Genomic DNA, 23,045 nt, shown 5'->3' with positions numbered 1-23,045 from the left:
TTTCCAAATAAACACAAAGTATAAATGATTTTTCAGTAGTCTGGACCCTGTTTTCATTTAATGGTATGACCCATGCTATCCCGCCCCCGCCGCCATTTTCCATGTTATTCTCTTTTAGCATAAACTCTGATTATTTTTCATTTGCAACAGTTATTCTATTTTTTTCTCCAATTAACAGGTCGAAATTAGTTTTGGGGGATATTTTTCTCCAAGTTTTACCCAGGAGACGCCCTGTTTAGGTTACAATGTACATAAAACAGGTAAGCTAAAGGCCTAAATGCATCTGCACGGGGAGCCGAACAAGGCTAGCTCAACGATATGCTTTTTCTAGTAACCGTTGTCGAGATATCCAAATAGTTTGATAATTGTACTAGAAATCCAGACTAACTGACTAAAAATGCTGCGTATTTTTTATATGCTAAGGTAGATTTTTCGATTTCCAAATGCTGCATGCACGCTTTTCAAAAAAGCTAAGCTAACGCTACAAGAATAACTGTGTTGAGTGTGTTTTTTATAATTTGCTTTACTATGACATACTGCTGGTAAACAGCGTTATGCTGATTAATAATGTGCAATTCGAGCTTGAGATTAGTAGTATTTTGCGTGTTATAACAACCAGGCTATTGTGTGTATAGATGACAATGTTCTGAATGAAATGTACCGTTAGCCCTAATGTCAGAAGGCCCAGTCCCGCTTTTAGGATAACCTATTTGGTGATAAAATCCCCACATTTAAGTTAAACATATTGCGTCCACTTTGCAAAATGCCTCTCTTGCTGTGGTCAGTTTATAATAATGGGTTTCTTGGAATTGGCAGGTTATTATCCAGGGGTTCAGAAGTTACAGGGATCAAACTGTTGTGGACCCCTTTAGTCCCAAGCATAATGTGATTGGTAAGGTTCTGCTATCATACTTAGATACAGAAATAAAAAATTTAACAGTTTTGAATAGTTGTTTGTGTGTCTTTCCTCTAACATTATAAAAAAAACTGCTTGGTATTGAGCAGAAACCTGTAGAAAATATAAATGTTACCTTTGTTATCGGGGAGCTTAGATGGTTGTTTTGAACAACTCTTAATGGTGGTGGTGTGGAATTAATGCTACAACATTAAAATATGTGTCTAAAATGTTTTACTTGTTTAGATTTGTTCTCTTCAATATTTTCACTTTACCTACCTTTTTTTGTTTCAGTCGGCAGAAATGGGTCCGGAAAAAGTAACTTTTTCTACGGTATGTGAGCCTTGAGTGAAACAGTCTCCAGCATGTGTTTAACATAATGGTTACAATGATCAATTGTCTTCTACAGCTATCCAGTTTGTGCTCAGTGATGAATTCAGCCACCTGCGACCTGAACAGCGCTTGGCCCTACTTCACGTAAGTTCGTACAACACTCCCCTGAATTTAGCTTCGTTGGGAATTTAACATGATATAATGAAAATAGTATAAAGTAAAGAAAAAAAAATCTACATCCCTGAATTTAACTATAAAGCATAAAAGTAAAAATTTGTGGATTTAAACTGTGAAGGTCTGAAATGTGATTGTTGTCTTGATTATGTTTATTTTCTTCTGTTGCTGTAGGAGGGAACTGGTCCACGCGTCATTTCAGCTTTTGTGGAGATTATATTTGATAACTCTGACAACCGGCTGCCGGTATTAAACATTTTCACTTTTTTTTCTTTCAATTCTCCTCAAATGTTTTTTTTTTGTCATTTCTCCTCAAATGTAAGCTCCTTTTATAGTTCTTTTTGGAACATAACCATTAATATTGTTTAGAATGAACAATGTTTTGCTATAATTATATTATGTATGACTCTTTGAATTTTGACAAAATCAAACAAACAGATCAGACTTTGTATATTTGGAAAGAAGCAGTATTCAGCCTGTGTGATTGTACTTTTCTTTAAAGTACAGCAGAAATCAGAGTGCAGCAGAGTTTTTTACTGGAGTCAGCCTTGTTGCATAATTGTATTGTAAAAGCACAATAAATCTGTTATGGGGGAGTTTTTAACATAATTAGTGAGAAATTTCTCTTCCCCCAGATCGACAAAGAGGAGGTCTCCCTTCGCCGTGTCATCGGTGCAAAGAAGGACCAGTACTTCTTGGACAAGAAGATGGTGACGTACGTATTGCTGTGGTTTGACTGTGTGTGTACCTGTAAATACCCCGTGTCCCACAGAAAATTCCATCCCTTCCTCCTTTATGGTTTTCATGCCCGTCTCTTTTTGCAGTAAGAATGACGTCATGAACCTTCTGGAGAGTGCCGGCTTCTCTCGCAGTAACCCGTACTACATTGTCAAGCAGGGAAAGGTGAGAAAACAGTGGGTGGTCTTGTTGCACTTGTGTACTTTCTTGTTTCATGTTTTTCCACAGTTCTTTACTGAGAATCACTGTTTTAAAGCAAGCAAAATGACAGGCACTACTTAACATTGTCATTTTCAGAATTATGATTATTATTTTTTTCTTTGCTTAAGTCACTATTTTGTTGTCCCGTCTTCATTGCATATTTTATTTCCTCAAACAGATCAACCAAATGGCCACAGCCCCTGATTCTCAGCGTCTCAAGCTTCTGAGAGAGGTGGCTGGAACACGAGTGTACGATGAACGAAAGGAGGAGAGTATTTCTCTCATGAAGGAGACAGGTCAGCCTAAAAAACATTGCTGTAATGAAATGTAATAAAGCTACAAAATCTAGAAATAGGGTTGGTGTTATGTTGTAGCAGTGAACCAACATCCTGCTGCTCTTTTAGATTATTCCACACAACATTTCTTTATAGCTGTGGTTATTTTATAATTGTTGGACATTTTGCGGCAACTAAAACAACAGTAAAATAATGGTAAAGTGGTGCATTTAGTGAATATTTTGACATATATCTTTTTGACTCACCAACCTGCTTTTTGTGTTTTCCAGAGGGGAAGCGAGAGAAGATCAATGAGCTTTTGAAGTACATCGAGGAGCGTCTGCATACCCTGGAAGATGAGAAGGAAGAGCTGGCTCAGTACCAGAAATGGGACAAGATGAGGAGAGCTCTGGAGTATACCATTTACAACCAGGAGCTCAACGAAACCCGGGCCAAACTGGATGAGGTGGTGTATTTCCACTGCTCTCAAACACTGCATAGTTAATTAGCTTAAATCTTTGAATGAGAGCCCCATAGGGAAAATATTATTGTACCTTTTTTTTTTTTTTCCAGTTGTCCAGCAAGAGGGAGACCTGTGGAGACAAATCCAGACAGCTGCGTGATGCTCAGCAAGATGCCCGAGACAAAGTGGAGGTAAAAATGTGAAGACTAGTGCTTAAAAACAACTTTTTTTTAATATATATATATATATATATATATATATATATATATATATATATATATATATATAAATGTAAAATCCCTTTCCAAGATGTTCAAATGTTTTTATTCTTTAGTTGTAAAATACATTTTTGATTTATAGGTCACAATAATTATTATGATCAACATCCTAAAACCATAATTGCTTGTGAGTCTTTTATTAATGTAAATTGATCTTAAGAGAATATCTGTAATATTGAAGATGTTTTTTTTCTTTTTATTGTGGGTGTTGAAAAGGAGAAAAATTATACATTTAAGCATTTATTTTTATATCCAAACTCCTTGTTTATTTTTTGGCAGCAGCTTCTATAATGTGTGATAAGTTGTTTATTTTTATGTCAATTAATTTAAGTCTGTGCAGTAACCTCATTTGATTAGATTTTTTTTAATCTGAGTGTTGAGTTAAAAAAACAAATTCCTCTGAAAAGAATCTCAAAGCCTGTTTCTGTGTTTTCATTTCCTCTTTGTAGGAGACGGAGCGCGTTGTGCGCGAGCTGAAGTCCAAGGTCTCTGCCATGAAGGAGGAGAGAGAGCAACTGTCGGCAGAGCGCCAGGAGCAGATCAAGCAGAGGACCAAGCTCGAGCTGAAGGCCAAGGACCTGCAGGATGAGCTGGCAGGCAACAGTGAACAGAGGGTACGGAAGCCTCCAATCTGCGTCACTCCGAATACGTGATGGTGCACCAACACCCCTCATATTCACCAGCATCACTGTGGGAAAGGAGGCAGGGTTGTTTCAGTCCTCTAACTCACTTTGCTCACACCAGATATTAATGGAGAACACAGCTACTTAGAAATGTAATTCAACCATTTGTGTTTGGCTTTTCTTTTCTATCGAACATTATCAGAAAAATAGTGACTAAGCATTTCACAGTATTTCTTTGTGTCTGGAAAAATATGGAATTAATTCAAGTATTTTCCAGATCTGGATGAGTGTGAAAAAGGAGATTATCTACGCTATTGCCAAAAACCTCCATATAGTTTTAAATTGAATCCTTGTAATTCTTTATCCATCCACAGATTTGTATTAATTTTTTACCATCACCCTACAACCTACATCCAGCCTTTCTTTATTGTGTTTTTTTTTTTTTATCTTTTATACTCCACCTTCCATCTCTACATTTTTTCATATCTCTGTATGTTTATACATTAGGACTAAACAATTAACTGTATTAATCAGTTTAATCAATATCGATGATTAGAATAATTTTAAGCAAATTTGGTAACTAATTGTTATCTGGAGTAGAGGGACTCTAAAATCTGCCTTCGGCTGACAGAGCAACCCACTTAGAGCAGGGATTATACCAAAATTGTACAAAAAAAAAAAGCTCTATGCAGAACTCCTCAAGTGGAAAAGTTTTCGTTTCACCTGGTTTAAATTCTGTAAAAAGTCTTTTAGGGACCCTTTTCTATCCGATTTATTAATCGAAAAATAATAGACAGATCAATCAATTTTCAAAATCATTGTTAGTTGCTGCCTTAGTTCTAGTGATGTGGTAACCGACACTATATGTTTCCCCATTGTTTGGACACCATGAAAGTCAGACCACAGCGCTGACATCGCTTCTCACAATCCTTTGCTGCATTAACGTCATTGTCACATGACCAAACAAACAACACATGACCCACTTTTTCCTCTGGAAACAAAAACAACAACAAGAAAATTAAGCATTGGCTCAGTTTTGCTTATCAGACCGATAACAATATGCTTAAAAATGACCAATAATGGAAGATAATAATGCTAATGGCGATATAATGCGCATCCACAATTTACATTCATTCATCATTTTGTCTTTCCTCCCATTTGCTTTTTCATCCTTTCTTTTCTGGTTCATGCAGGTCTGGTTTTGAAAGAATTTTACTGCCATGAAAATTAGTGTTGCGCCGATGCCATTTTTTGGCCCCGATACCGATACCCGATACCTGGCTGTGCAGTATCGGCCGATAGCGATACCATAATAATGTAAAATAATTGCCATCATGGCTTTGTCAAGCTGCTGCCTACCTTTGTGAAGCAGGAAAAAATCTAATACAAAGTGAATCCAGTAGAACTTTTTATTTCCTACCAGGAGTGGGTGACAATAGTTGAAGAAACTTATGGTTCTCAAAATGGTATCGGTGCCCTATTTGTTGGTACTCGCCGATACCGATACCACCATTTTAGGGCAGTATCGGGGCCCCGTCCGATACTGGTATCGGTATCGGTACAACTATAATGAAAATGCATGTTTAAGTTTAAAAAAATAATCATTATTTAGATTTAAAGATGATCATAACATAAGAGTGGAATAGATGGTGGGAAAATTGTTGATTCTTTTTATTATCTAATTGTTTTATCAATGTTTAGGGAAGTAGCAAATTGTTGCACATATGAAGTGATTAAATTATCACTTCATATGTGATCACTTCAATGATGATGACATAAAGTGAACAAATGATCAACCATTTGGTTGGTCGAGCAATTGCAGGTTTAATAATCTTTTATTTGTTTCTTTTATTGAAAAATAATTTATTTATATTCAGATTTCAATGTTTTTTTTTTTTTCTGTAAATGATTGAACCTAAAGCTAAAGTCAATGGAGCTAATTGAATCCCTTGGGTTTACCCCTGTAATCTAAGGGACTAACCATAATCCTAACATTTGTGGATGCAAATTGCAGTCATTCAGGTCATAGTCATTTCAAAAAAGTAAAACAAAATATCTTTTTCAATTCAAAATGTCAGAATTAGCGTTGAGTTTCTAGCTTTATAGAGTAGCCCAAACAAATGGCTTAGAAAACATGCAAATTGAACCGGAAGAACAGATCTACCCCTTAGGAATGTCCTTGAGTTAGCCTGTTAGCCTGCAATACCCAGTACTGGTCTATGCCCCTGAAAGGGGGTTGTTAGGGGGAATTGTTGGCCTGGCTGAACAGGCGGGATGTTCTGGTCCTCTGTATCGGGGTGGGGGTTGTGATGATGGTGGGAAGGAATCAACTCTGTTGTCTTCTTTGTCCGAAACGTGGACATTCTGGTCCTCAGACAAATGTCCTTTGTCCGTAAGGTGTAGATGTACAGCAGAGTCTTGTCCAGAAGAGGTAGCTCTGCTGTGTTGGGCCATGCATCTGTGCAGAGTTTGTTTGGTTGCTAAAATATAAAGATCAGAGCATTCCTCTCTGCTTTGAACTGCATACACCACTCTGCTCATCTTAGGTCCGGGGGTTTTGTCTCTCAATTTTGTCTTACAGTTTGCATGTTTTCTAAGCCAAAACTAGGCTTTGTTTGGGCTACCCTATAAAGATTGGAACTCCATGCTGATTCTGACATTTCGAATTAAAAAAGATTCCTGGATGGGAATGAAAAAGATCTTCAAACGTGAAAACAATCCAGTAGATTTTTTTTTTCTTACTTTTTTTTTAAATGGATGCAAAACCCAGAGCTTTATTAAGTTAATTTTATATATCTTCATTAAATTCTTGTTGGGACCAACTTCCAACATGTAATTCTGGGAATGACTGTTAAAATGGCATCGTCCTTTCTCTGTAGAAAGGCACTCTTTGAAATTTGTGTCCAATTTTTAAACTTTGTTCAGATAAAAGGCAAAAAAAATAAAACAAACAAATGTGAGCATCCATTTTGGGATGAGTTGAGAAGGGAAATGAGTTATCAGCAGAATCTATACATTCCTTTTGGCATAAATTGATGTATGCACAGTTGGCATTGATCACTCTCCATATGGCCTTGTGTAAAATGGTTGTGTAGTGTGAGAATAGGGATGGGAGTCATAGAAGAAGGGATTGTTGGCCCAGTCTTTGAAATGTGAGCTTCATGCTGGCTGTTGGTGCTTGGACTGAGCCCATCTGGCTATGGCAGGCTCAACACTCGTCTAAAGTGGTGGAAAAATAAAAAGCTTGTTAGTTTTCATGGTGGAAAACTGGGTCATGTATCTAAAGGCAGTTCACTAATAAAATTTGAAGGGAGTTTAACTTGCTTGAATGCTTTGTTTGTCAGAAACGTTTGCTGAAGGAGCGTCAGAAGCTGTTGGAGAAGATTGAGGAGAAACAAAAAGAGCTGCAGGAGACTGAACCCAAATTCAACATGGTGAAGGAAAAGGAGGAGCGGGGTATCTCTAGGTAGGGATGACTCATAACTATGCAGCTGATGATCAAGCATTGCTGGATGAGTAATTCAGCACACACTGAAAGCCTATAATAGAATATCTCTGCAAAACTTGGTTCAAGAAAATGTGGGTAGGACCTTTTTTTTCTATAAATCAGATCCATTTCAGTCAGTTGAATCCCAGCAACCAATTTTCAGGTTGATTTATCATTTATTTTGTGATTAATGTGATTTATTGGTTTGACAGAATTGTATCCTTGGTGTTTTTCTTTTCCTCTCTCTAGACTAGCTCAAGCTACCCAAGAGAGGACTGACTTGTATGCTAAGCAGGGCCGTGGTAGTCAGTTTACTTCAAAGGAGGAGAGGGATAAGTGGATCAAGAAAGAGTTAAAGTCCCTGGACCAGGCCATAAATGACAAGAAGAGGCAGATTGCAGCCATCCACAAAGACCTGGAGGACACAGAGATGAATAAGGAGAAGAACCTGGAGCAGTACGGCGTAAGACTGGTCTTATAAAGGCTACTAACTTCTGTGGTGCCTCTTGTCCTTTCACGTGTCTTTTAGTGTCAAAACATTTGATCTCTCTATATTAGTTGGAGTTTAAATGCTGTCTCTTTTATCTGAGCCCTCAACAAGGCATTGGTCTGAACTTTGATCAATTTGTGTCTTCAGAAACTTGATCAAGATTTAAATGAGGTCAAGACCCGCGTTGAGGAGCTGGACAAGAAATATTATGAAGTGAAGAACAGGAAAGATGAACTCCAAAGTGAAAGAAAGTAAGAAACTTCACCATTGTTCTGCCTTGCTCTGCATTTTGCTCTTATTTCGCACATAATTTTCTTCATGCTGTATAATCATATGAATATGCTATGGTTAATGATGTACAGACATATTCTACATAAGATATTATTGTACTACAAAAAATAGTTCTTTAGTTTTAATCTTTTCTCTCCTGTATTTTAGACCTCTCTCTCTTCTACATTTGCATCTTGTCCTTATCACAGCTGAACATACAGATCTGACTATTTTAAATATCAATTATAAATCATCACTGGTAAAGAAAATAAACCCCTTTGTTGTTATTCCAATAATATTTGCTGACAAGTAGCTTATTGCCTGTAACTTTTATGTTCAAATTGAAATATTCCTCCATTAAGCTATTACACTGTTATGCCGAAATATTTATCAGTTTTTATAGTTTACTGAAATCACCCCTCCTGATATGTTTTCCTTTCTGATACTATTCTGATATTGCAGCTTTGAGTATTGACCGATACTGATACTGATATTGACCTGATGAGATGTCAACATGAGTCATACGTGCTTATTTTTTATTTTATAGTGTGCATTGATAGAAAAGGCTTGATCAAGTGATATTTCTCAGAGAACAACACTTAACAACATCACGTACAAGAACTGACTCCTTTCTTATTCATCAAAGAGTTAAACTTTAAACAAAAGTGGATGAAAGTAAAGTCTTTCTGATAAGAGATTTTAAAGACAGACTGATATATTCCAATATTCATCTTTTGGCTTATATATATATCACCATTTTCTGTTATCAGTATTGCATCAGAACACCCCTAATTAAAACAGCAGATTTAGCTTTAATCAGAGGCCTCACTTTTGCAGAACAAAAATAATCTTTAAATTCACGTTTCTTGGAGAAGTAATATCCATGGAACAACTCACTGAATATAGATTTAAAAACAATGGTTTTAAAGATGCATATTCTAAATACTTTTTTTTTGTGAGGTGCATGTGACAGAAACTTTAACATTGATCTTTTTGTCACCTTAATAAAACCCCCAACCCTGACCAGATTTACTTTTATATGTGGTCGTATATTGGATTTGTATTCAGTACTTTTCAAAGCCTAAGCAGCCACCATCAAACTTTTTAGACTTCAGCATCACCACAGACTTCTCTGCTCCACCAAAGGCCTTGTTAATAAAATATGGGTGACCAAGCAACAAAATGTGTCTTCAGTAACTAAAAAAAATCGCAATATAGCACTAAGGCACGTGCTGTGTAAATGTAGCCTTAGACTTTAAGCAGATCTCTCAGCAGCCTTTGCTGCCTACAGTAACCTAACATTGAAGTAGAACCTTCCAAAGGATCTACTCTTCATCTTGTTTTCTCATTATTCATTCCTTCACAGTTTGGTTTGGCTCATCTGCAAAGCAGGACAGGCCTAAAGGGCTGGTTATCCTCCCACAGCAATGTGTCGCAGTGAGCTTGTCGCAGATATTTTTGATTTATGCCCAATATTGAGGCATGACGGATTGTATCCAAGGCGGACAATCAGGAACTAGCAGTGGGGCTAGATACGGCCGAGGTGGTGAGGAAGTGGGGACAAATTTGTGTGACCATGGAAGGACACAAGGCCAAAAAATAGGGAGGATCAAGGTGTAAAAAGGGACCCAGCATTCTAGCGCACCTCGCTGTTCTAGCTGGGCCAACTTTACGAGTCGTTTTCCACAATGGTGGTCATACAAACAAAACAAGCCACTAAGGTACGAAACAGGAAATGCGCATAGTGTAGAGTGGATGTAAATCTAACCAATCAGTAGCCTCCTGTCTTCGGCCACCTACAATTTTGGAGAGGTGCAGCAGAGTGTCTTCGGAAGGAGTGGGGGCGACACGCCCAGACGACCTGGTTTCTGAGCATAAACCAGCCTTTAGACTATAACGATCAATTAGGGATAGATGATCAGGACTGACCTTCTTTTCATCCAGGACTTGTAGAGGTTTAGGAAAACAGCTTCTAATGTCATCATCCTGGACAAAAACTGTTCAGACTTTTCAATTCAGTTTGGAAACACTTTATTGATCTCAAAGGGAAATGGACTATAGGTAAACGTGTTTTGCTAAATAGTGGTTTCTTCCTCAAGGCTGACAGTCTGATAAAAAAGATCTGTACAAGACTTTTTTGGATCGATCTAACCATGTCTTCCATTTTTATAGTGCAAATATTTATTAGGAAAATATTTTGTGTTGACCTTTTTTGTATATATTAGTACTTCAGATGTCTTCACTGACAGTGAAGAGAATCAGAAGTCAAATATCTTATTCTTTGGAGGAACGTTGCTGTAGGTTTCCAAGGTTTTGTTATGCAAATATTATTGTAATAGTTCCTAAGCAGTTTTCAATGAATGTAGAAAATAATTTGTTTCAAAGTCATGGCATTATTTTTACATCTCAGTGTCATTGCCGCAGTAGAGCCTGAATCTTTCTAGTGACATAAGTGTAACAGTGTGACTGTCTGTGTCCCTCCAGCTACCTGTGGCGTGAGGAGAACGCAGAGCAACAGGCCCTGGCAGCCAAGCGAGAGGACCTGGAGAAGAAGCAGCAGCTCCTCAGAGCAGCCACAGGCAAGGTGTGTCACTCTGCATGACTTAGTAATTATTGACTTGTATTATAGAAGTCAAGGCTAATTTTCCTATCTGACCACTTAGACTTGGCAGGGGATCTATTTTTGTCGTCTAAAACTGTCAGGTTACACGGTAATCTGTCCCAATCTTCACATTCTCTATGGAAAAAAAGCAAGCAAGGATATCAGCAAGGACTGATAATTTCAGATTGAAGTTCTTTGGCCTCTAAGTGAGCCCACCTGAATGCCGCCAAGAATTCACTTTGTGACTCACCCGCTTGTCAGGATAGGTATATCAAATGAAATCATTCATCTGCTTCAACAGTCACAACTTATGAAGGCTTGCTAAATTTACATATGACTCACTCGTCTGGCTCATCCAGTCATTTCTTCTGGATATATCCATCAATCAAATATCACCTCTGAATAATATCTGCTGAGATGAAAGGGGGCTGCTCAGAGCTTCACGGACAAATGTCATGCATTCATTTATTCCCTTCTCATTGGTCCCAGCTGATTCAGTCTCTTTCCTGTGTTTAATGGACTCGCCCTTATCTCATCTCTGCTCCAGCCTTTTAGATTTGCTGAGCATAGAGCAGTCTTTTTGTTTTTCACTGTATTGAATTGACATTTTTGTGTCTCTTTTTCATCAGGGCTTCACGTCATATATATATTATATTATATTATTTTGGCTGTTATTTATTTAAAAACAGGTTTTTATTTTTAAACTCATGCAAAATTCATAAAAAAGCTCCACAGCAAGAGATTTTTTGGGGGATTTCCTTGGTAAATAATGTAAAACATAATGGTGTAGAAAAACATTGTTGTTTCCAGACTTTTGCCTCCTCCATTTTTAGGAAATAGAAATTTGCATTGATTAAAAACCAACTGTTCACACTACAGTCACCGTTTGAGGCAGAAATCATTCTAAGCATGAACTGCTGGTTTAAGAGAAATTGTCTGGATAAAAACAATGAAAAAAAAAATTGGGACTCTGGGGAAAGTCTTGAATGGTTTTAAAACCTCTCATCTAGATACAATCATTCCTCTTTCTTCTCTTGCAGGCCATCCTGAATGGCATCGACAGCATAAACAAAGTTCTGGAGCATTTTAGGAGGAAGGGGATTAACCAGCATGTCATCAATGGTTACCATGGCATTGTCATGAATAATTTTGAGTGTGAGCCAGCTTTTTACACCTGCGTGGAAGTGACAGCAGGGACAAGGTGAGAAATGTTTCTTTTGAAAGAAATGTCCTACCATCAAATGTAGATTAATGTCAGGTATTCTTAGTTCCTCCAATGCTACTTGAATAGAGAGGTGGCTGATGGGGGAAAAAAACATCGCCTAAAGCCACATAAATCAGCATTAGAGTCTAGAAGCAAATGCTTTTGTTTTTTGCTGTTTTGTTGCCTGATTCTCTCCATTCTTTGTTAGTTAACATGCTTAGTGTGGCTTAACTTAAGGGGTTTAACCATATTTAGAAGCAGAAGTTCAACAAGGCTTGCTTTGCTTTAGAGATTCAGACGTTCACAGAACTTCCTCTACAAATCTGGTGTTTGGCCAGTTCTTTTGTTGTTATGGTTTATCTTGGCAAAAGGTTTTATGATATTACCCCGTTTATTTATCTCTAAAGGGACCTAGTTATGTACTACGACTATCAGAAACACTAATAACCTTAACATTTCTCTTTATATAAAAAAATATATGGCAAGCTTTCATTCTGATAGTGATTACTTTGTCCATTTTGATCCTGTAAAGAAAGTTTGCACTGGGACACATCAGCAGGCATCATGATTGTTGTGGCTTATATTATCAAACTGGAAATAATAATAAAAAAAAAAACTGTAAATAATGTACCCGTGACATTCCCTCACACAACCAGCTTTAAAGCTGCAGCTTTAACATAGCTCATGTGGTATACTGAGCGCTTTCTTATCCCTACTTACATCATATAATTAATTTTTCTTTTTTTTCCTTTTCAAACTTATTCTTAGACTTTTATCTTTTTGTAACTCACGTAAACCTCTCATTCAGATGATTGAAAAGTGCTTTGCAATGAACCTTTTTCATAGCAAAAAAAGAATCCATCAAACTCCCTTATTTTGGTTGCTAGTCTATAAAAGCCAGGTGAATGATAGTTGTCAATAAACTTCATGTGGTTTGCACTATACAGGGGTAACTTGGGTTTTTTAGTGATTATTATTATTTATTTATTTTTTGGTTTATGAATATTGAATAAAAAATGTTTTTGTTGTTTTCCCAACTAATGCATTTAATGGGCTTTCATTATTAAGGGTGACATTGATTGTAATATTTTGTTGTTAAATATAAATAAAACTTATAAACTATAAACTAACTTAGTGGGTAACACACCACTAGCATTTTGTCATTGACTATAATGGCAGGACCTAACAGCCATTATGTTTCATTTTCCACTTCATTCCCAGAAGGAATTTGTTAAAATTAAAGCACTTGTTTTAAAAGTTGTTTCTGTTATTTTTATTTTGCTCTCATAAAACAAATGGAAGAAGACAATAATCCATTGATTTGGTGTAATAAAATCTTTTATGCTAATTTCTATGCTACATTGCCCAGTCCTAGTTTTAGGTAATAAATATTTAGAGTTTAGAAAGTTTAAACTTTAATGGGAAATGCTGATAGCTAAATATTTTTACAGACAAATACAGATTTCAAGATGACTTAATACTCGTTTAGTCAATCTATTGGTGTTTGTTTACTTTTGTCATTGTTATTTCTTAAATGGTATGAAATATTTTAAGCTTGTTTTGCCCTATATATAATCATCTGAATAAAGGTTTTAATTGTATTTAGCATTAAAAGAATAAAAGTTGACATAACATTTGATGCTTTTCTTCCTTCGTTTTGGAGGTAATTTGTGTTCAGTTCTGCCCTAAATAAAATAAATGAAATATACACAGAAATAATTTCTGTTAGTCTTAATTCGTTTACCACATATTGTCATGACCTGAATCTAATTGGATTGTTTTTAATGGGATGTGTTTAATGTAGCGAGCAGTTTTAGTAAAATGATAACTTGTCTTCCAGACTGTTTTACCACATTGTGGAAACTGATGAGGTGAGCACAAAAATCCTGATGGAGTTCAACAAAATGAACTTACCTGGAGAAGTGACGTTCCTTCCCCTCAGCAAGCTGGACGTCAGAGACACGGCCTACCCAGAGACAAACGTGAGAGCCTCGCTTTATTTCCGACTTTTCATGTAGTTTCTGGGAAAAGATCCACTCCGAGTAGCTAATCCATAATTTAGCTGATTTTGCATTTGGTGGTGAAACGGCAATTAACACTTATCAGTCTACCTGGATCTACCTAGTGTATCATTTTTGTCTACAATGCATTTTTTGCTCAGGTGAAGATCCTTTTAGTTATGTTTCTGTCTACTTATCTTTTGCCTCAAGGATGCCATTCCCATGATCAGTAAGCTGCGCTACAGTCCCAACTTTGACAAGGCTTTTAAGCACGTTTTTGGAAAGACGCTGATTTGCCGTAGCATGGAGGTTTCCACCCAGCTGGCTCGAGCTTTCACCATGGATTGTATAACTTTGGAAGGTAAGCTAACCTTTAGCATAGCTTTGTAACTCTGAAGCTCTGTATTGGATGATCTGTGCAGTCGCTTAAATTTGGAACATCATGGTGCAATCATCCAATCTATTTCCCCCATTTATTGATAAATGAAAGGATCATATTGTGGTAGCCCTTCCTTATACTGTTAAATTTTTCTAGGGGACCAGGTAAGCCACAGAGGGGCTCTTACTGGAGGCTATTATGATACAAGAAAATCTCGCCTGGAGCTACAGAAAGACATGAGAAAGGCTGAGGAGGAGCTGGCAGAGCTGGAGGCGAAGCTCAACGAGAACCTGCGGAGGAACATCGAACATATCCTTGTTATTACAACAGTCGGAGGGTGAAAACAGGGTGATTTTATGGTTTTATCCTGAGGAAGAAATGAAGCAGAATAAAAAAAAAATAGAGGACTATACAGGATTACAGAAACAAAATGTGCTTGAGTGTCTGTTGACAGAAGTTCAAAAACATCTCATCCCCTTCCCATTGTTGACCAATCACTGGATGAGTTTACTGGAAAATGAGTCATGTAGTTTTGTAAAGTCTCCAGCAAATGGTTGCTTGATAAATCAGATGATACCCCATCCTCCACCCCACCCACATATTTATTGATTATAGTAAAATGACTCACGCTGGAATCCCGCTAATGGAGAGAGTGAATGAGATCAGCCCCTGTGTTTGTGTCTTTAGAAAGTGGATCTGTGACTAAAGCCAACTGAGATTGAATTACCCAGACTTTTAAAATCATAGATGCATTGTTTGTTTTTTTCAGCTGTCTCTTCCAGGACTTTTAAATAAATCACTGCTTTCCATGAAGCTGAAGTATTCCATGAAGCGACTGGCTCGCTCAAGTGGTAATTCACCCATCCTGCAAACAGGAAGCCGGTGTGGGTCCTTAGGAAAGACCCTTCATGCTTATACCTGCTTTGGGAAGTGGCTACCTAGTGGTTAGGGCAGTGCGCTTGGCATCCTGAGGTTCTGAGTTCAACTTCCCCACTCCCACAGACTGCCACTCTGGCTCCCTGAGTAAGAACCTTAACCCCACACTGCTCCCCGGGGGCCGAACAATGACAGCCCACTGCTCCAAAAGGGGTGGGTGAAATGCAGAGAGTTAGTCTTTTACAATGACTTCTTAAGGCGTAATAAAATGTCTCGTCCACCTCCTCCATTTTCAAATAGTAAGTGTCATTAATACGACTAAAATATATATTTTTAGCACATGCCTTCCTTTTGGGAATAAGTGAAAAATATCTATAAGCCCATCTAATCTCATATCTCCCTATTTCTAATATCTCTGTGATTTATTTCCACTTAAGATTTGCAAGAAAGAGCAGCTGGAAAGGATGCTTTACTCCTCTCCTCTTGTTGATAGAGCTACAGTAGGCAGCTTCCTCTACTTTTTAGTTAATTATGCTTTATAACAAGACTCAGTAAGACTTTGAGTGTTGGGTGATTGGTAAAACAGCTACAGGTCCAGTCTGAAGGATCTTAGGACCATGATTTGGGATTTTCATGGTATGAGTTTTTTTTTGTTTTTTTCTTCCCTGAACCTGATAGCATCATATCTGATTAAATGAATATTGAAAAGAGACCGTTTATGTAATAGTTTGAGTTCGATTTAGAAAATCAAAAATATAGGGTCAAATCTCTAATATTTAGTGTTGCAGCTTTCCATTGTTTTAATAAATAATCCACCAATTTTTTTTCAGCTGATTTAAAAAGAGATGCTCCTAGTGAATAAACATACCTCAATAAACAGTCACTTGTGCACGTTAAATACATTATAAATAGCCACTAAATCAGTGGCTATTTTAAATAGGACATTCTTTACATTAAAGAGTTTTCATCTTTAATGTTAAACCCAGAGATTTACTGTAGATCTTTTTTTTTAAATCTAATTACTGCTCTTAGCTCTTCTTTTAGCACATGGGTTTTTTTACTCTGTATGCTCCAGTTAAAGCTACAGTGTGTAATTTTCAGCGACATCTAACGTCCAGACTGCAGACCGCAGCAACATGAACATCTCCCCCCCACCGCTTCTCCCCCCCAACAGTACGGCGAGCGTTACGGGACAAAATGTCTTCCACGACGTCCGCATCACCTACCTTCTCAAGTGATGAGGTTTGTTTACATAGATAATTTTACAGATAGTATTTCATTAGTCTGTGTAGGGTATAGATTTCAGTACCGTCTCAGTTAATCTCTCTCAACTTGCCGTTGTTACTTTCGAGCGTAATGGGCGATCTCGCAATCGCTAGTTTGTTGGCTCTGCGCTGCCGTAGCGCAAAGATGTCTGCCTCCATGGCTGCGAGACCCGCTCCTATGTAATTATAAATAACGAATTCTAAGGCAACGCAAATATTAAGGTTAAGAGGCTGAGCTCGTAGATGATGATAAATAACATAGTTATGTATAATATATTACATTTCTGACTGTATATCCCTATAATTATTACACACTGTAGCTTTAAGTGTTTCAGATTGTAAATATACATAATTGATCAATTATCTTATTATTTGAGGTGTAATTAAATGGAAGATTTGCATCTTGACCATATGTGTTTTTAACCATCAAAACTTTTGTAATGGCTAAATAATTCTGGCGAAGCATTTGATCCAACTGCCCATTTATTTTTGTTGGGTCCATGGTTACGGTAAACTGGCTTCACTAGGTGGTGACACTGGTAATTCAACATCTTTTTAGCAGATTATAAGCATTTATATTTGAGTTCTGAGTGTGCTAGCATGCAAATGATCTACAAATACTTGGCAAAACTGGTTTTGGGTTAGACAAACAGGCTAACGGCTTTTAAAATTGCTCTTACTTATCCTCCTGTTAATAAAGCTGGGTCTTTGGCAGGTAACCAGCTGATCTAAATGAACCCTACTGGTTTTATCAGGAAAGACGGATGGACATCCTGCCAGAAATGGGTCAGAAGCTTGTTTACGGCTTCAAAAAAACCAAACAGCTCAAATCAAATCCAAATTTACTTCTAACAATACACTGCATTAACCATAAGGCTTTACAGTTAAAGAAAAAATAATACAAATATATAAACAAACAATATAAACAAATGTATAATAAATACAAAATGCTTTAAAATTAAAATAAAAAATGACGTTGAAAGCAAGAAATAAAAAGGATTCAAAAATAAAAACATCAAAATACTAAAAGATGATCCTAAAGGATTCTAAAGATCTTTTGTTATTATATTCCTTTTTTTTTTCTTACCAGTATTGGATGCCTTGTTTGATTAACTGCTGCATGAGATAGTAAATAAATTAAAAATCAGATTAGTATATGCTAAAAAAAAAAAAATAATTCTGATATGAGTTACTGTTTTGGAAGGCTGTGCATAAAAGCGTTTTTAATGAGTAGACAGCCTGTTTGGGGGGAAAGTGAGAACACTGGCTTCATTATAGTGGGATCTCACATGGCTGAGCCTATATTTTGGATGTGGAGATGCGGATTAAATCCACTGTGGACTTGTAGCTACCTCAGAGCCAGAAGGACCAGGGTTTAAGCAGGTCGTGAAGGATTAGTGTATATTGGGTCATATCTGCCAGAGCCATGACTCATTCACGACAGCACATGAAGGCATAACAAGCGGATTGGAGGGGATTTGAATGTGCAGTATGGTTGAATACGGTAACTTTATCTGCTGGTATAATTTAAAATGTGTGCTGTGTTTAAGCCTCACACAGGCAGTAATGGGGTATGGTGGGGGAAATCTGCTGTTGATTCTTAAGGTGTAGGTGTCGATAGGCAGGTTGTTGTCCTTTATCCCTGCAGTGAGTCAGAGTGGATCAATTATTTAAAAGCCTCTTGTTGTCCACTCTCCTCCTCCTGCCCTGTACAGGATTATAAAATGATGCACTTTGCTTTCTTTTCTGTTTCCTTTTCACTGCATCTTCCATTAGAGCTTGTCATGTTACTTCAGGGTTCCCGCAGGTCCTTAAAAAGTCTTAAAAGGCATTGAATTCTTCAAAATAAATCTAAGGCCTTAATTGGTATTAAAATGTCTTAAATCAGTCTTTCGTAGGTCTTAATTTTTAAAACATAAATAGGATTATTTTTATTACGATTAATTTTTGTAATCTAAATAAACTGTTAAAATTGACAATTTTCGTTTTTTTATAAATAAAAAAAAATAACGGCTCGCCATCATTATTGGTTCCGTCCCGATAGTGGAACCAATAAAAGCGTTGTTGCAGCCGGGACATTTGGGAGTTGCACCATTAACTTTTTGTCTGGAAAATATGAGCAAGTGTAAATGTAACCAAAATTGTCTATCCAGCCAAGAGTTTTCTCCATGGCTAAAACCAGTACCAGGGAACATACATGAGGCACAGTGCATTTTGTGCAAGAATTCATTCAAGCTCGGAATGATGGGAATTGTGGCAGTGGAGTCGCACATGCGAAGCATGAAACACAAATCGTCAAAATTGAGTTACAGAGAGACAGCCGGTATTTCTCAGTTTAGTTCCACCCTTGTCTCTGCAACGCCTCCACTTATCACCAAATCAAACATACTAAGAAAACCATACAAAGAAAAATGGCTGAAAAAAAGACTTAGCACTGGTTATGTTTTGGCTTTAAAACTGATTTGTTTTGTTCCCTGCTAAAACAAAGTTTGTGAATTCAGTTAAATAATTGTTAAATTATATCTGTCATTTGTCTGTTTTTTGCTTTCTTCCTGTATGGAAAGTTTTTCAAAATTTGAAACATTAGTGCAGTGGTTTATGTTAAAATAAACCTTTGGGTAAAATTTTTGCAAGCAGGTTTTTCTTGTGTTTCTTGTGAATTTGGTCTTAAATTTTTATTTCAAGTGGTATTAAAAAGTCTTAAAAAGTCTTGAATTTAACTTTCCTTATGCTGTAGGAACCCTGTACTTGCTGATACTGCTACAGCTCGGTAAAGTTAGCATGATAACTCGGTTTTATTTTTTCTCTCATATGATCTGTGTGGTCCTAAACCATAAATCAAAAACCTGCTTTCTTTACTATATCAGAGAAACACATTCTTAGTTTTAGTTTTTTACTGATTTGTTTGTTTAAATGGTTGGCTGCTGTTTAACCAAATGGGTTCAGCAGGTTAGTTAACCTCTGCTAATTTAGCCCAGTCAGGATGGTTTGTTGCTCTTTCTAATCTTTTGCCTTCATATCTCGTTTGAAAGTATCTCCCTTCAGAAGTCTGGTTGCTTTAAGTCTTGACGTGGCCCTAAAAAGCCCACAGTCTGCCCCTTTACTGCACCTGCTAATAAGATTAACTTCTGCAAATCAATGTCTGCCCTACTGCTGGACATAAATCTGATCAAAAGATGGCACATTATATTGAAATGTAAAAATAAAACATTTCATGATTGTGTTTTGATTACACATTTTCTTTTCATCTAAAATAATCTGTCAATCTTCAGGGGTCTAAAACATACAGCCCATGAAATTCGACAAAATTGAAAGATATACCGAATGGCTCCAACAGATATTGACAATTGGCAAGTAGACGAATTGTTTTAAAGGAGAGCAGCTGCAGAACCATTAGTCAGGAGTCCCATTGACCAAGTTCACTCCTGTTCCTGTAAAACGGGCTGAATGTTGCCATAGTAACCAGTTTTTACTATTTCAGGGCCCTTTTTGCATTAGTCCAGGAACCTGGGCTACATGTTTAAAATCCTCTTTCCCCTACATTCTGTCCAGCTATGATCATGTAGAGCACCCTCTAGATGATGTTTATACATATTTAAAAGCAAACCTAATGGTTCTTACACACTGGAAATACTGGAGGTTTGATACATGGGAGCCTTTTAGCAATAGCATAAAGAGAAAATTAATGATTTTTTTTTTTGTTTTTTAACAGAACTTTTCTATTCCTGAAATCTTAGAGCCTTGCTCTTACTTTAGTTCAAATAATAAGCTTAAAGTCTGTGTATTCACTTAATATCGTTTAGTTTTTTCCTGTTTTGTCAAAATGTTTTATATCATGTTGCAATAATTATTATAGGAGAAATAAATGGAGAGAGGTTTTTATTATCATTTTTACTATCAAGTTGAAAAATGCCTTTAGAAATATACCGATAACTGTTTAGCTCAGAAATGTATTAGACATATTAAAGACCGAGACGATTATCCCCTTAATGTCTGCTCCACGTATCAACAATGAGATCGACCAGCTGATGAACCAGATGCAGCAGATAGAAACCCAGCAGAGGAAGTTTAAGGCCTCCAGAGATAGTATTCTGTCAGAGATGAAGATGCTGAAGGAGAAGAGGCAACAGTCCGAGAAGACCTACATGCCCAAGGTTAATCATTCATTCATTTATCCTTTTTTATATCAAGTGCTTTACAAACCAAATCCAACCAAAAGGCTGCACAGCTAAATAAAACGTTTTTACCAGAATGATTTAAAGTGGCAGAGCATTTATTGTTTGATCCCACAACAGCTAGCTACTGCAGTCCAGTCTAGAAGTAAACAAAACATGAAAACCCCTCCTGGACAAAGGAAAATAATCTTAGATGTTATTTGGATTTTAATGATGTGTTTATTGAACTTTTTTTTTTTTTTTTTTATCAAGGATCATCCAAAGACTCCTGATAGAAATCCCATTTCACCCCTTGGCCCCTTTCCTCCATTTTACATGTTCATGTGTAGGGGTAGGGGTTTCCCAATACCCGTTAGGATGGAGGGATAGGGGTACTTTATACTCTCCTTCAAACAATGATCTTAGAGCAAGCTTCAATAGGAGCAGTAAGATTTTCATGCCAACGTAGTTAAACATCAGGTTTTTGGAGATGATGCCATAACATCACCAACATTTGTAAATTCTGTAAGATGACAAAGGAAGCAGCTCATTTGTAGTTTGTTTAAATACTTTTTTGTAGTAATATTTGGGATTCTGAGGAGCAAAAACATGTACTGAGCTTAACCACTGTTACTGATCTTACTACTTTTACTTTGCAAACCCTTCTCTCACATTAGTGCATCCATCTGATCTTGACTAAATAAATGACAATATATGTTAAGCAGAAACTAAATGTGTAAAATAGGTTGAAGATGCACTGAGATTTATGACTCAAAGTTGAGACTTTTGGAAAATGCGCAAGTAACAGTGCTGGAAAATGTCTGCCTTGTCTGTGAGTCTATGTGTTGATTGTCTGTTTTCTCATGTCTTCAGCAACGCAGTCTCCAAAGCTTGGAGGCCAGCCTCCACGCCATGGAGTCCACCAGGGAGTCGCTGAAGGCAGAGCTTGGCACTGATCTCCTCTCTCAGCTCAGCTTGGAGGATCAGAGACGTGTTGATGACCTCAACGACGAGATCCGTCAGTTACAGCAGGTCAGGAGAAAACATGATGTATAGCTGCACATAAAGCTGTGGAAACACTCATGCCTTCAATTAGCTGCCATGTCATAAACTCAGCCTGTTTTTTGACCTGTGTCTTTGAGCATTTTTAGTCACATTGATACTTTGTTACATCTGTAAATATTGGTGGGTTTCTCTTAAGCACATCTCAACCACTCAGCAGCCACTTAGCCTGAGCTGGAGTAGATCTCCCATGTTTGTTTACATGCATATCGTCCTGCTCCTTCTCAAACACACAGCTGGATGCACATCTGTGCCTCCGGTTTCCAGCGCTGTGGAAATTACTACAGGTGACGATTGATTGTTTTGAAGCCTGGTGGTTAATAGATTTTTTTTGTTTGTCCAGCATTTTTTGTATTGTCATTACACTGACACAGCAGTGGGCTGCCATTGTGTGGCCCCCAGAGAGCAGTGTGGGGGTTAAGGATCTTTTGCTCAGGGACCCACAGTGGCAGTCTGTGGAAGTTGGGTTTTAACCTCTGGATTCCAAGCACAATGCCCTAAGCACCAGGCCACCATTCCCCAGATCTACAGTACATTTGTCAAACTTTTAGCCTGGGTACCAATCCGAACTTAGTCCCCCCCACAACGTTTGAGGTCGGGAAGTTCGGTCTGGCATTGCTCAATAGTAGCGTGAGTATGCTTGCACAATATCTGCCGGGCCAATCAAATTGTCAGGGCGGGCTTTATACGATGATGGACAGATGATAAACAGTAACGTAATCAACCACGTGACCAAAGCGCGCTTTGGTGACAACAATAATGGCTGCCGCTGGAGAGTTGAGGTGTGTAGATTCTGCTATTAGGTCTGTTCTAGAAGATATCGACAGCAAATTAATTTTAAAAGAGGAACAGAGAAACGCGATCAAGGCTCATCTTCTTATTCTAGGCGTGCAACTGCACGCTTTGATTTTTGTTGACAACAGCTATGCGTTGCTTAACATACGTCACGCACTCCGTTGCTCTTATTGGTTGTAGGTCTATCCAATTGCGTGCAGAGGCATTTTTTTTTCCTGGTTCGTTCGAAACACACCCCATAATCACAGCTCTATGGAGCAGTATCAGACTCATATTCTGACTAGAATTGAGTAGGACTACGTCAGGCTATCAAACTGTAGGCCCGCAGGCAAAATACAACCCACCAAGGCAATTTATCTGACTTTCGTCGGATCTAAAAGTAGAGGCTTGTGTTCTTTTGAATGTGAATAGATGCTGAACAGCAAGTAAACGTATGATACTAGCAGTTTGCTCTTTGTAAATGAGATTTGAAATAAAAAGT

The 23,045-nt window shown here is 37.5% G+C and overlaps 1 protein-coding gene across 1 annotated transcript in view; it reads left to right on the top strand.

Annotated features, from left to right (window-relative positions):
- Positions 1-245: 245 nt before the first annotated feature.
- Positions 246-23,045, top strand: part of smc3 (structural maintenance of chromosomes 3) — a 41,493-nt gene continuing 18,693 nt past the window's right edge. Inside the window, exons 1-21 of the mRNA XM_038291221.1 lie at positions 246-260; positions 817-892; positions 1,190-1,228; positions 1,305-1,372; positions 1,577-1,648; positions 2,038-2,117; positions 2,227-2,305; positions 2,520-2,637; positions 2,907-3,082; positions 3,190-3,270; positions 3,807-3,971; positions 7,325-7,446; positions 7,717-7,930; positions 8,105-8,208; positions 10,712-10,811; positions 11,870-12,030; positions 13,874-14,015; positions 14,244-14,394; positions 14,569-14,721; positions 20,556-20,707; positions 21,581-21,739. Coding sequence (XP_038147149.1) covers positions 246-260; positions 817-892; positions 1,190-1,228; positions 1,305-1,372; positions 1,577-1,648; positions 2,038-2,117; positions 2,227-2,305; positions 2,520-2,637; positions 2,907-3,082; positions 3,190-3,270; positions 3,807-3,971; positions 7,325-7,446; positions 7,717-7,930; positions 8,105-8,208; positions 10,712-10,811; positions 11,870-12,030; positions 13,874-14,015; positions 14,244-14,394; positions 14,569-14,721; positions 20,556-20,707; positions 21,581-21,739 — 2,427 coding nt within the window. The remainder of the gene's footprint in view (positions 261-816; positions 893-1,189; positions 1,229-1,304; positions 1,373-1,576; positions 1,649-2,037; positions 2,118-2,226; positions 2,306-2,519; positions 2,638-2,906; positions 3,083-3,189; positions 3,271-3,806; positions 3,972-7,324; positions 7,447-7,716; positions 7,931-8,104; positions 8,209-10,711; positions 10,812-11,869; positions 12,031-13,873; positions 14,016-14,243; positions 14,395-14,568; positions 14,722-20,555; positions 20,708-21,580; positions 21,740-23,045) is intronic.

Source organism: Cyprinodon tularosa, unplaced genomic scaffold (assembly GCF_016077235.1).
Source record: "Cyprinodon tularosa strain WSP-4 unplaced genomic scaffold, ASM1607723v1 ctg108, whole genome shotgun sequence".
NCBI lineage: Eukaryota > Metazoa > Chordata > Actinopteri > Cyprinodontiformes > Cyprinodontidae > Cyprinodon > Cyprinodon tularosa.
Note: the sequence above shows the minus strand (reverse complement) of the source record. Positions and strands in the feature narration are given on the sequence as shown.